This window comes from Crotalus tigris, unplaced genomic scaffold, assembly GCF_016545835.1.
Source record: "Crotalus tigris isolate CLP2741 ecotype Arizona unplaced genomic scaffold, ASM1654583v1 scf7180000019794.865796, whole genome shotgun sequence".
Classification (NCBI taxonomy): domain Eukaryota; kingdom Metazoa; phylum Chordata; class Lepidosauria; order Squamata; family Viperidae; genus Crotalus; species Crotalus tigris.
Window position 1 is genome coordinate 387,352 of NW_024097714.1, and position 14,981 is coordinate 402,332.

The 14,981-nt window shown below is 37.8% G+C and overlaps 1 protein-coding gene across 5 annotated transcripts in view; it reads left to right on the forward strand.

Moving 5' to 3' along the window:
- Nucleotides 1-14,981, forward strand: part of FGD5 (FYVE, RhoGEF and PH domain containing 5) — a 166,470-nt gene that overhangs the window by 67,576 nt on the left and 83,913 nt on the right. For all 5 annotated transcript variants that reach the window (XM_039364535.1, XM_039364536.1, XM_039364532.1 and 2 more), the window contains exon 3: nucleotides 6,784-6,913. In XM_039364535.1, coding sequence (XP_039220469.1) covers nucleotides 6,784-6,913 — 130 coding nt within the window. The remainder of the gene's footprint in view (nucleotides 1-6,783; nucleotides 6,914-14,981) is intronic.

A 14,981-nucleotide genomic window follows, 5' to 3' on the forward strand; every position in this document is an offset into this window, starting at 1 on the left:
ACCAAATGAAGAACAGAATAGAGGCATGGGAAGACAAAGCACTACATGGCCAATACATGAAAAAAATAGCTGGGAAAGCAGATAATAATAAAACCTGGCAATGGCTAAGAGCAGGAAAATTGAAGAAAGAGACCGAGGGACTAATTCTGGCTGCACAAGACAAGCCTTAAGGACAAATGCATATAAAGTCAAAATTGAGAAGACAGCAACAGACAGTAAGTGCCGCCTATGCAAAGAAGCTGAAGAAACAGTGGACCACCTGGTAAGCTGTTGCAAGAAGATTGCACAGACTGACTACAAGCAGCGGCATGACAAAGTAGCAACAATGGTGCATTGGAAGATCTGCAAAAAATATCATTTGCCTGTAAGCAAAAACTGGTGGGATCATAAAATAGAGAAAGTCATAGAAAATGATAAAATTAAACTGCTCTGGGACTTCAGAATTCAAACAGACAAGCACCTGCAACATAACACCCCAGACTTAACAATTGTCGATAAGAAAGACAAAAAAGTCTGGATAGTGGACGTGGCAGTGCCTGGAGACAGCAGAATAGAAGAGAAAGAACTGGAGAAGATAACAAAATACAAAGACCTACAAATAGAAATAGAAAGACTGTGGCAAAAGCAAGCAAGGGTAGTACCAATAGTAATAGGTTCCTTGGGTGCAATCCCAAAACAACTGGAGCACCATTTGAACACCACTGGCATTGACAAATTCGCTATTATTCAATTGCAAAAGGCGACCTTACTAGGAACTGCTTCCACCCTGCAATGACATCTGTAATACCATCAAACATCCACATCTGCCTATCCCAGGTCCTGGGTAAGGACTCGATAGGTAGACAAAATGCCAAATCCAGTCTGAACATCTGGCTGACTGGGGGATGATCCATAATAATAATAATAATAAAGTTGGAAGGGACCTTGGAGGTCATCTAGTCCAACCCCCTGCTCAGGCAGGAACCCTACACCATTTCAGACAAATGGCTGTCCAATCTCTTCTTAAAAACTTCCAGTGTTGGAGTATTCACTGCTTCTGAAGGCAGGTTGTTCCATTGGTTAATTGTTCTAACTGTCAGGAAGTTTCTCCTTAGTTCTAAGTTGCTTCTCTCCTTGATCAATTTCCATCCATTGCTTCTTGACCTGCCTTCAGGCGCCTTGGAGAATAGCTTGACTCCCTCTTCTTTGTGGCGGTCCCTGAGATATTGGAACACTGCTATCATGTCCCCCCTCGTCCTACTCTTCGTTAAACTAGACATACCCAATTCCAGAAACCATTCCTTATATGTTTTAGCCTCCAGTCCCCTAATCATCTTTGTTGCTCTTCTCTGTACTCTTTCTAGAGTCTCAGCATCTTTTTTATATTGTGGTGACCAAAACTGATGCAGTATTCCAAGTGTGGCCTTACCAAAGCATTGTAAAGTGGTATTAATACTTCATGTGATCTTGATTCTATCCCTCTGTTAATGCAGTCCAGTACTATGTTGGCTTTTTTGGCAGCTGCAGCACACTGCTGGCTCATATTTAAGTGATTGTCTACTAGGACTCCGAGATCCCTCTCACAGTTACTACTATTGAGCAAGGTACCCCCTATACTATACCTGTACATTTGGTTTTTCTTGCCTAAATGTAGAACCTTATTTTTTTCACCATTGAATTTCATTTTGTTAGATAGCGCCCAGTGTTCAAGTCTGTCCAGATCCTTCTGTATCTTAAGCCTATCTTCTGGAGTGTTGGCTATTCCTGCCAGCTTGGTGTCGTCTGCAAATTTGATGAGTTCCCCATCTATCTCCTCGTCCAAATCATTGATGAAGATGTTGAAGAGCACTGGGCCTAGAACAGAGCCCTGGGGCACCCCACTACACACTTCCCTCCATGTAGATGCAGTTCCATTGAGGACCACTCACTGAGTATGGCTGGTCATTTGGATTATCGTTATTTATGGTGACTGGAAGAATTTCTTTCATCCTCACACAGAGGTGCCAGAAATTTAATTGGGGAGTTTTTTGCATGGAAAATATATTTATCTACCATTGTGCTATGGCTTTATATTTACTTTACTGTGAATAAATTTAGATTCAGAGATATTTTATGGAACTTTTAATGGTGCATATTTTTAAGTCCTAGGAAAACATCCTTCGTTTTATCCTTGGATTTAATGCTTAATTTTGCCTCAAAATGTTCCTTTCCCAAACTTTTTTTAAAAAATGAAATCACAAAATGCCTTCATTCACTGCATCCATCCATCCATTCATTCATCCATCTCAGCTCATTATAACAGCCTTCAAACATATACTTGGATTTTTGGGCTATCCTATTAGGGATTGATGGAATTTGGAAAGGTCCAGCATCATCTAGTCCAGAGGTGGATAACTATGGGCATTTATGTCCTGTGGACTTCAACTCCCAGAATTCCTGAGCTAGCAGGAAGTTTTCTTCTGGGAGTTGAAGTCCACAGGACATAAAAGGGTCATAGCTGCCCATCCCTGATTTAATTCAATTCCTGCTTAGTGCAAACAGTCCAGAATTAGAACATCTCCAATAAATAGCTGTTTGTATGTTCTATCCTGTTCTGTGCTGCCCTGCCCTGCCCTATTACAATGATTTCTATGCCACCTGGGCCTAAAGAGACTCCTCAAGAAACTTAGCAAAGAGAGTTTTCTGCATTTATAATCATATGTAGAGCCTACCTATGGACTACATTGATAAAATAGCTATTCTGTTCTTACTTGCCTTTTCCCAAAAGGCTTTAGTGAGAATTCTAAACAAGGTTACCGTGGGTCATTTCAGCCTTTGGATTTCCTCTCTTGTGTGATATTCAACTACCATGTCAGAATAGAATAAACAGGACAACATTTTGTCTTTCAATTTCAGAAATTGTATATAAAACATAGAAACTACACTGCAATGTAATATAAAAATCTCCTTAGAAGTTTTTAATGTAAACATTAAAAATATGTATACTGTTTCAGTTTCAAGGTAAAGTGCAATTGTTTTTGAGATGACACGACAAATAGATTGCACTGTAACTTTTGGCATATAGTTTATCCAACTTTCATATTGAAATCCAGATATGTGGACTTGATTGCCCAGAATAATCAGCAATTAACTTGCTGGCTACTGAATTCTGGAAGTTGAACTCTATATATGTACCCAGGTTGGGGAAGATTGGTCCAAAATTTCTCACACTTCTAATACATTGGAAGCTTCTTTTTATCACTACAAATTATTTAATGATTGAAGTCAGTAATGCTCATATTTTCTGGATCAGAGTTCAGGCAGAACCCTGATCTACATCTGATATTTTATTTGGAATTGACCTGGATTTAATCTAATATTTTTAGCAAAAAAAAAAAAAAGTACTATGACTAAATTAAGAAGGAGGAAACTTGAAGTCTACAAAGAAAATGAATAGTGTCTAGTTCTAGTACATATAGAAAGAAGAACAAGTGGCTTCAGAAATGCTGGGTATACATGGATAGAAACAGACAAAAATCTCACAAATAAATATTCACAGAGCTACTCTTCATACCTTTATCTCTGATGCTGCCTAACTTTTGCAGCATTTGAGGTTAATTAGTGATGAGACAGTTGGGTCTTTGAGAAACCATGGAAGATTGCCTTCTTGTTGAGGGATAGCATAAATAGTTAAACCAAGTCAATGAGACAAGAATTTGACTATTTTTCATCCTAAAGCTATTTGACTGGAAGCATCTAATAAGGGAGTGGGGGGGGGGAAGACCCATAAAAGTGATGAGTTGCCTTTTGCAGTGCTTCAGGGAATCATAATAGCTTGCATTTACATGGTTGTCTTTTATGCTTGCTATGAAAATGTGCCACAAGTTTCTTCCCTGAGCAGTTGCTGTTCATTTTAAAGCCATTACAGCTTCATCATGAACACCAGATATTATTAACAATTGTTATGAGCTACTATCTGAGGCATTGTATGATTACAGTAGACTAAGGCCTGCTTTGAATGAAATTTAAAAAAAATTGCTGGGTGTTTTACTAAGCCAACTTTCTTACATGCAAAAAGAATACGAAAGTTAAGGTCTCATTTAGTCAATCATTTTGGGTGATAAATATGCTATGGTTTTGGATTTTTGGTCCTTTTTGACATAATCATAACTTGTCTCCAAAATGTTCTTGAACATACTAAAACATACTAAAATAGGTATTCCCTAATTTTTAAAGATACCATATATAACACTAAAAATTTGTGGAATACAAAAAAGCCTGGACAAATCCATTTATTGTGCAGTAAGGGATTGGCATCTGCTTGGATTGGCCAGAATTGGACTAACCAAGGGATCAGCCTTTATTGATTCTGTAATTGCAAGATGAGTTAGGGTTAACATACATAATCAAAACAAAGTTCTAAGAGACAACATGGAAGCCTAAATATTAGGATAGGAAATTCCACTTGGTTTATAGAGTTATTGTTATTATTGTTATATTCATAAAAATATGAAATCACAGCATCCAGTTCTTTAGCTGGTGTTGGTCTTCATATGCTATGTCAGCATAGTGTATGTACAGATCCAAATAGTATTGCCCTTTGTAAATGGCAGATGGCAATTTTGTCAATGTGCAGGTTTATAAGTGCTGTCCAAGATATTTTTATATTGCAACCCAATGTGCCGATATCCACTGGAATCACCCTGCCAGTTTATGCCATCACCTTTAAACTTCAGTTTGTTTTTGTAATCTTCCCCAGTTCTTTGATATTCTTTGATATTGCCGCATGCATTATCCACACTTTCTTTTTTTAGGCTACAGTTAAATCTGTTGTGTTGTGAACCAAAGCTATATCAGTTTGTATTCAGATCCAACATATTTTAACTTGGGCATGTCTGACTGTTTTTTCAACTATATGTTCTCACCAATTTTTCATTACTGGCCCATGATGTTTAGACTGTATTTGGCATTTTATCCACCTATTGAGTTCTTCCCAAGGACCTGGGATAGGCAGATGGCTGTTGTTTGACGATGTTAAATGTATAGCAAAATATAAGTGTTACAAATAAAACTAGCTTTTGCAATTGACTGATGGTTATTTTGTCAATGCCTATGTTGTTCAAATGATGCTGCAGTTGTTTTGAGATTACACCCAAGGTGTCTATTTCTATTGGTACTATCTTTTGCTTTCTTTTGCTACATTATTATTATGGTTGATTGCACAGTCAGCCAGATGTTTGTATTATTATTTACAGAACAGTGTTTCTAAAGTCAATGAAACCATTCCAATATTATTTTAGATACAAGAACAAATTCACCTCCAATCTCTTAGAATACATTGAAAATTCAGTTAAGTTTAACTCAATGCAGTGAAATGAATAAGTTGCAATATCTATATTTAATCCCCATTAAACCAGGCAAATTACTGAGTGAGCCTAACCATCTTTAGAACATTTTAGGCCATTAGGAAATGGATTAAAAATAACACTACCAAAATTTTAATTCAAGCCTTTATACAAATCTGCGGTTCATAGGCAACTGAAATATTGTAAATGGGTAAATATATCATTTTTGAATGCGGATATAACAGATGCAAATGAAAGTTCAGAAAAGTGTAACCAGAATGATCAGTGGATTCAGAAACCTGCCTTACAAATAAGAAGCTTTGGGACTATAATTTAAGAAAAAGTAACAGGAGGGCTAATTGATGTATATAAAATCAAGCTTGGAATGGAGAAAATGGATAGGGATTTATCCCCCTTCTTTCTAGAACATGGTTCATCTAAATAAAATTACTGGAAGATTACAGGAAAGGATATTTAAAAGAGACAGCATATAGTTAACAGATCATTCAATTAATTAATTATATTTATATGCTTTCCAGCTTCCAGCAACTCCCAGTATAATGATAGCGATGACTTCTATGATTGAATCAATTAATGGGACACAGATCTATAAAGAGTTATTAATCTTGAAACTATTAGGGGCAGTTTACCTCCGATTACTAGTTGTAGGGGAAGAATGGCTGGAGAGTCTATATCTTGCTTGAAGGCATCCTTAGGGTTATCTGTTTATCTAATTTGAGAAACAAATATGGGCCTTGATCTATTTCACAAGTCTGTTCTTATGTACTTTGTTATAACTTAGTGGTAACAAAAATTATTTGTAGGTAGGAGTGTCTATGGAGGGAAGTGTCAATAGCATCAAGAAATCAGGTGGAAGTGAGCAATTGAAGCCCCACTCCTTTTTAATGTGTGTCATGTACAAGTAAAAAGTATCATACAATATAATTTTGATACTGTTGAAATACCTGAATCTGTTTGTCTGCATAAAAAATACATATAAAGGCAGCTGTTCATCAAAATAAACCATCACTGGTTCTATTTAATTTCCTTTATGATCGGCCCTATCACTCTAGAGCAGTGTTTCTCAACCTTGACAATTTTAAGGCATGTGGACTTCAACTCCCAGAATTCCACAGCCAGCATTGCTGGCTGTGGAATTCTGGGAGCTGAAGTCCGCATGCCTTAAAATTATCAAGGTTGAGAAACACTGCTCTAGACATTCATTGCCCAAGATTTCTGAACAAGATTTTAGAAGGGACCATGCAATCTTTTCTCAGTTACAGTCTTTTCTGTTACAGTCCCTACCTTATGGAGTCCCTCCTCCCTATCCTATTTGACTTCTTAAACAAGTACAAAAGGAGCTTCACAAGAATTAACAGATTATAGGGTGTCAGAAAATCTTCATCTAATAATAAGGTAAAGTTTCACTCCTGTTCTTATTGTCTAGTGGTATTTATAACCGTTTTTTTTTTTCCCACAGTGCTTACACAGAGCCTTACAAGGTGTGCCCCATCTCCGTAATTCCTATTGAAGATGTCACATCTGACGAGGAACAGAAAAGTTCAGAAGATGAAGACAGCAATCAAGGAGATTCCAATATCATCCAGAAGGTAAAATACATTTTTCTTTTGGAACACATTTTGTGACAATAAAGTACTATAGATCCTAGCAAATTGTTAGGATATTTAATAGATTTTTCTTGTGGGGTGACTCAACCTATTATCTAGTGGGCCATGCTTCTCAGTTGCTGCTGGGTTCAGGAGTGATTTTAATGCAAGAATGCAAGCAGAAACATGACATTTTAGAACAGTGGTTCTCAACCGGTGGGTTGGGACCCCATTTGGGGTTGAACGACCATTTCACGGGGGTCACCAAACAAGGCTGTCCGCCATTTTTTCCTCCTTTTCTTTGGCCACGCCCCTGGCATCCAGTGATGTATAAGTGGTTGGGGGTCACCACAACATGGGGAACTGTATTATGGGGTCGCGGCATTAGAAAGGTTGAGAACCACTGTTTTAGAACACAGAACAGAGAATCAAAGTGCTGGAAGGGGCCTTCTAGTCCAACTCAAGGCAGGAGACCTTCCATACGAGGCAGCACACCCGACTGAGATCTCAATTCAGTCAAAATAATTCAGTCTGTGAAAGTGCTGATAGAAACTGGCAAAATGAATTGCTATTCTCCCTATAAAATGGAACAGATATTAACTAAAGGTCTTGTTCCACTTTCTAGTAGTATATGACATAATAGGAAAAGGAGACGAAGGGAGGGGGAATACCTGAAAAAGGGCAACTTAGCAAGTGCTCTTGTTTAAGTTGCCTGCTTTCCTTTCCTCTCAGCTGCTTGTTCTCACGTGCACATCTATATTTATTTTATTTTTTTCTATTCTATACTTGAAAGACTTATTTTTTAAATGGAGATTAGAAAACTTTCAACAATGAGTCTTTTCCTTGCCAGTTATAATATTATTTGTATAAATGTCTGCAATAATAATAAAACAATAATTTATTAAACTTGTATGTCACTTCACTTTCGATTAGGGCAACTTAAAATAATAATCAAACAAAATTATTAAATCTTGTTAAGATACCCTAATATGACTTCAGTGATTTGTTTGTTTGCCCATCTTTCACCAGATTCTTTTGCAATTTGTGTCATTTGCATACCTACAAAACTGTCATACAAAACATCACTTTTTGCAGTAACACCTTAATTTTTGTTGTTGTTGTTAAAATAGTTTATAAAACTGTCCATCTTATGATAGTGACTCTCTATGCAAAGATTAAAAACGACAGCAACATCTGATAATCCATGATGCTCAAGGTAAACCAATACATTCAAATTGTGAAACCACATCAGAAACAGTTTGCTTAACATCCTGGCTCATTCCTTCAACAATCATTTGAAAAATAGCTCTGAAAAAAAATTACCTTATGACCAGTGGTGGGATTCAAATATGTGAACAAATATCCACATCCTCTGTGTGGATGCCACTTTCAGAAGTCCATTCTGGGCCTGGGCAACAAAAATTAGCTACTGGTTCTGCCGAAGTGGTGCGAACTGGCTAAATCCCACCACTGCTTATGACCATTAAACCATAATGACCTTTGCAGTGTTCCTCAGTGACATAATCAGCATTACAGTCAATATATGTTGCCCTATACCTGACCTTTGCCCCAGGAATTTCATGAGAGTAAGCTGTTTGCTTTTCTTTACATCAAAAGCAAACCGATCCTATCATCAGCCCAGGTTTAGGAGCTATAGGTGTGCTACGCAAACAGCTTACAGTACTCTCTTGAAACCTTTCTCTCCAGTCTCTCTTCTCTGCAAGGGAAAAAACAAGCAATTTCTGTAGGCAGTCTCAAGTTTGGCTGACCCTTCCCTATGAGAGTACTGTACTTAGGAGAATACTGTAAACACTACTTAAGAGACTACTGTAAACTGTTTGTGTAATTTGTCTGCAGCTCCCAGGCTCCCATCTGCAACACAATTGCATTGCTTTCAATGTGTACAAGATAGAAAACAATACTCAAGATTTCAAAGGTTGGGGGAGTTGTTAGGAGCCAAACAAAATCAGAGTGAGACTGAGTAATCTTGTCACTTTCCAGGTGGAAAGCACAGTAGCAATCATATGATTTCCCACTTAATGACAGCTTTGCTTAGTGATGGAGTTGCCAATCCCAATTAGACATGGACTGCATCTATTTCAAGCTAAAGACTGTAGTTGTTGAGAAATTCCTACTGTTGTACCATTCTTCTTATAGTGTAGTACATAGTACAACTTTGTTTCAGCAGAGGAAGAAATATATATTATTGACATATAATCCAATTTGTATTCTCCTGATCTAAGTTGAATTTTAGGTGCTACAGACTGGAAAATTTAATCTAAACTCTCAGAATTACTCAATATTTGCAATATTTACTCAATAATTATTCAATATTTGCAATATTGGCAATATTGAGTTTAGACAATATTTGCAATCTTTTATAATCCCTAATATTAAGGCCCCCCTTTATGGATTACTGCCTTGTCGTGGCGAAGGGGCTTGCATAACTCAATGAAGCTATAAGCCATGCTGTGCAGGGCCACCCAAGACGGACAGGTTATAGCAGAGAGTTCTCACAAAATTTGATCCACTGGAGAAGGAAATGGCAAACCACTCCAGTATCTTTGCCATGAAAACCCCATGGACAGTACTAAAAGGCAAAAAGATATGACGCTGGAAGATAAGCCCCTCAGGTCGGAAGGTGTCCAATATGCTACTGGGGAAGAGCAGAAGGCTAGTACTAGTAGTGCCAGAAAGAATGAAGTGACTGGGCCAAAGCCGAAAGGACGCTCAGCTGTGGATATATCTGGTGGTGAAAGGAAAGTCCGATGCTGTAAAGATTTTTTCTCCATAGGAACCTGGAATGTAAGATCCATGAATCAAGGCAAGCTAGACGTAGTCAAAAAAGAGATGACAAGACTGAACATCGACATCTTAGGAATCAGCGAACTAAAATGGACAGGAATGGGTGAATTTAACTCAGATGACCATCAGGTATACTACTGTGGGCAAGAATCCCTCAGAAGAAATGGAGTAGCCTTCATAGTCAATAAAAGAATAAGAAAAGCAATACTGGGATACAATCCCCAAAATGACAGAATGATCTCAATTCGAATCCAAGGCAAACCATTCAATATCACAATAATCCAAATCTATGCCCCTACCACTGGTGCTGAAGAGGATGAAATTGTCCGGTTCTATGAAGCCCTACAGCACCTTATAGAATTAACACCAAAAAATGATGTCCTTATCATCATGGGGGATTGGAATGCTAAGGTAGGAAGCCAAAAGATAACCGGAATAACAGGCAAATTTGGCCTTGGAGTACAAAATGAAGCAGGGCACAGGCTAATAGAATTTTGTCAAGAGAATACGATGGTCATAACAAACACTCTTTTCCAACAACCCAAGAGACGGCTCTACACATGGACATCACCTGATGGTCAGCATAGAAATCAGATTGACTATGTGCTCTGCAGCCAAAGATGGAGAAGCTCTATACACTCAGTAAAAACAAGACCAGGAGCTGACTGTGGCTCAGATCATGAGCTTCTCGTTGCAAAATTTAGGCTTAAATTGAAAAAAGTAGGGAAAAGCACTAGGACACTCAGGTATGAACTAAATCATATTCCTGATGAATATACAGTAGAGGTGACAAATAGATTTAAGGAATTAGATCTGATAGACAGAGTGTCTGAAGAACTATGGATGGAAGTTCGCAACATTGTACAAGAGGTAGCAACTAAAACCATCCCAAAGAAAAAGAAATGCAAGAAAGCAAAATGGTTGTCTGAGGAAGCTTTGCAAATAGCTGAGGAAAGAAGGGAAGCGAAAGACAAAGGAGAAAGAGAAAGATACATCCAATTGAATGCAGAATTCCAGAGAGTAGCTAGAAGAGATAAGAATGCCTTCTTAAATGAACAGTGCAAAGAAATAGAAGAAAACAACAGAATAGGGAGGACCAGAGATCTCTTCAAGAAAATTGGAGATATGAAGGGAACGTTTCATGCAAAGATGGGCATGATAAAGGACCAAAATGGCAGAGACCTAACAGAGGCAGAAGAGATTAAGAAGAGATGGCAAAACTACACAGAAGAACTATACAAGAATGAGCTTAACATCCCAGATAACCACAATGAGATGGTCACTGACCTCGAACCAGACATCCTAGAATGTGAAGTGAAATGGGCCTTAGAAAATCTGAGCAACAACAAAGCTAGTGGAGGTGACAGTATTCCAGCTGAGCTATTCAAAATCTTAAAAGACGATGCAGTAAAAGTGCTACACTCAATTTGCCAGCAAATTTGGAAAACTCAACAGTGGCCACAGGATTGGAAAAGGTCAGTTTACATTCCAATTCCAAAGAAAGGCAATGCCAAAGAATGTTCAAACTATCGCACCATTGCACTCATTTCACATGCTAGTAAAGTTATGCTTAAAATCCTACAAGCTAGACTCCAGTAGTATGTGGATCGAGAACTACCAGAAGTGCAGGCAGGATTTTGAAGAGGCAGAAGAACTAGAGATCAAATTGCCAACATACGCTGGATCATGGAGAAAGCTAGGGAGTTCCAGAAAAATATCTACTTCTGCTTCATTGACTATGCAAAAGCCTTTGATTGTGTGGATCACAACAAATTATGGCAAGTTCTTAAAGAGATGGGAGTACCAGACCATCTCATTTGTCTCTTGAGAAACCTATATGTGGGTCAAGAAGCAACAGTGAGAACTGGACACGGAACCACTGATTAGTTCAAAATTGGGAAAGGAGTCCGGCAAGATTGTATACTGTCACCCTGCCTATTTAACTTATATGCAGAGCACATCATGAGAAAGGCAGGGCTAGATGAATCAAACGTTGGAATTAAGATTGCCGGGAGAAATATAAACAACCTAAAATATGCAGATGATATCACTCTAATGGCAGAAAGTGAAGAGGAACTAAAGTGCCTCTTGATGCGGATGAAGAAGGAGAGTGCAAAAGTTGGCTTGAAACTCAACATTAAGAAAACCAAAATCATGGCATCCGGCCCTCTCAATTCCTGGCAAATAGATGGGGAAGAAATGGATGTAGTGACAGATTTTATTTTTCTGGGCTCAAAGATCACCTCAGATGGGGACTGCAGCCAAGAAATTAAAGGACGCTTGCTCCTGGGGAGGAAAGCTATGGCAAATCTAGACAGAATACTAAAAAGCAGAGACATCACCCTGCCAACAAAAGTACGTATAGTCCAGGCCATGGTTTTCCCAGTTGCAATGTATAGCTGTGAAAGTTGGACCATAAGAAAGGCTGAGCGCAAAAGAATTGAGGCCTTTGAACTATGGTGCTGGAGAAGACTCCTGCGAGTCCCTTGGACTGCAAGGCGTTCAAACCGGTCAGTCCTAGAAGAGATCAACCCCGACTGCTCTTTAGAAGGCCAGATCCTGAAGTTGAAACTCAAATACTTTGGCCACCTAATGAGAAGGAAGGACTCACTGGAGAAGGGCCTAATGCTGGGAAAGATTGAGGGCAATAGAAGAAGGGGACGACAGAGAATGAGATGGCTGCATGGAGTCACTGAAACAGTAGGTGTGAACTTAAATGGACTCCAGAATATGGTAGAGGACAGGAAGACCTGGAGGAACATTGTCCATGGGGTCGCGATGGGTCGGACACGACTTCGCAATTAACAACAACAAATATTAAGGCCAAAAGGGGAATTTTAAGTTAGATGCTCATGATTCAGTAATGTTAAGAAAAGTCTGGTTCTTTTTATACATGTATGTTGTACAGTGATGATACATATCAAAAAGAGATTCAAAAGATAGGTGAATTTCAAAGCCAAAAGGTCTTTGTCAAATTATTTAGATTACAATGTTCTCAAAAGTAAAAGAAATATCTTCAAATATTATTAAGATTATAATATATGCATGGAAATATTTTTTTAAAAGCTGGATACTTTCCAGCTTGGCATAAACAGTATTGTCCAATAAGTGATAAAAATTAAGTTGATGTTTAATTTTTTTTTTAAAAAAAAGTTCTTGTTGTCTCTTGACCTTAGTAGTAAAATTTGACAGCTTTCCTCTGACACTTTTCCACTAATCACTTACATTTCTTCTGAGTTTCTGTAATGAACTGGAATTAAATGTCAGTCCTGATATTACTGAAATCATTTAACGACTCTGGTCTATATTTATTTTTATATTTATTTTAAAACATTCATAGAAAAGAAATTCTAGTTTTTGTGGGAACTGTATGCTGTTTATTTAAAAAGCAATGTTTGACTGATGAAACACAAGTCAACTCTATCATTTTCTTACAGAGAAATCCTTACAATTAGATATAGTCATTGTAAGCAAATTTTGGTGTCCTTTTATTAAGAATTGGAAGACATAGTAGATTTAACTGCTGAAAATAGTACGAAGAATTGGAAATGAGCTAATCTGAAAATAGTCTTGGACTGGTCTAGTAACAAGTGTAACTTGTTGGTTTTCTGGTTTAATTGTTGGGCTTGTTCATATACATCTTGTATCTATTAGATAAAAGTCAGCCTGAATACAGGAATGAGAGCAGCAACTAGTGGAAATATTTTCAATTTCATCAGAAATGTGGTTTTTAAAAAGCAGCATTGAGTCCTTATAACTGCATGCACCAGTCCTTGCAGTTTTCTTGGCATGATTTTGTAAATGGTTTGCCATTGGCTTCTTCCTAAGGCTGAGAGAGGGTGACTGGCCCCAAGTAATCCAACTGAACAGGACCTAGGTGGGACTAGAATTCACAATCTTCCAGTTTTTAATCTGATGCTTAAATCACTTCACCATACTGGCTATTTTACACTGTGAACAAGAAATAACTCTTTGCTGAAAAACGTTTGGTTTTCATTATGCTGAATATTATACTAGGTTTTCATTTATGAGGAAATTCTGTCCCAACAGAATATACAATCTTACAAATCTTGAATAAGTGTCAGATTGCTGGATTGTTCCTCAAATATTTAAAGAGACCTTATGAGTTCCTTAGATAGTGACAAGACAAGCATGGCTTCTTTTTCTCCTATCAATTCTCCTCCCAAACCTAATCATCCTTAGCCAAATAATTACATTTCATATCTATCTTGTGAATTTTTGTTTCATGAAAATCTTAGCAGGATTATGAAACCTGTGCAGGTACATTTGTTGCTCTGGGACATACATTAATAAAAGCAGCATAGCATCTGTGGTATTTACAACCCAATCAAATGTCAGACCCCAGTAGACAGTGTTTTTCTGAAAAGTCATATTAGCATTAAATGAACCATTTCTTACTAAGAATGCTGCTGTTAAGTTCATTTTAAAAAATGGGTAACTCCATCCCAAGCTATTAAGGAACACAAATTGATTTCTGTAAGTAAAACAGTTTGCAGCAGAGTCCAATTAATACAGTTCCTCTGCCAATTGAATGTACTATTACCAATTTTAGTGTCTTCTCTACTTCTGCTACTGTTCAGGTTCCTTAAAACCAAAATCTGACTATTATATGCACTGAGCCATGGTGTGCAGTGATTAGAATGTAGCACTGTAGGCTATTTTTAACTAGTAGAGCCATGGTGGCACAGTGGTTAGAATGCAGTATTGCAGGCTAACTCTGCCAACTGCCAGCAGTTCGAGTCTCACCAGCTCAAGGTTGACTCAGCCTTCCATCCTTCCGAGGTTGGTAAAATGAGGACCCAGATTGTTGGGGGCAATATGCTGACTCTGTAAACCGCTTAGAGAGGGCTGTGAAGCACTGTGAAGCGGTAGATAAGTCTAAGTGCTATTGCTATTTCTGTATCTGGAAAAGAGCACACATTTAAAAGTGAAGCTTATCTTTCAGAGCAGGAATTGTTGTATAAATATACAATGAAAAATAGTTATTTTTAAAAATAAAATATGAATTTCTTGCCTGCAAATCCCTTCCTTCTGTCTTAGATCAAAGGACAGCCTAGGGGTCACTATGACCGAAGAGCTTTGATTACATTTACCCAAAAGAGTTATAACACTGCTGCTTGGAAACACACACCATTTGGAAGCACAGAGAAACAGCATTTATTACAAAAGTCATATAAAAATAATCAGAGGGAGAATATGTCAGAATATAAATGGACGACAAAGTCTCAAAACTTATTGGCCTAAT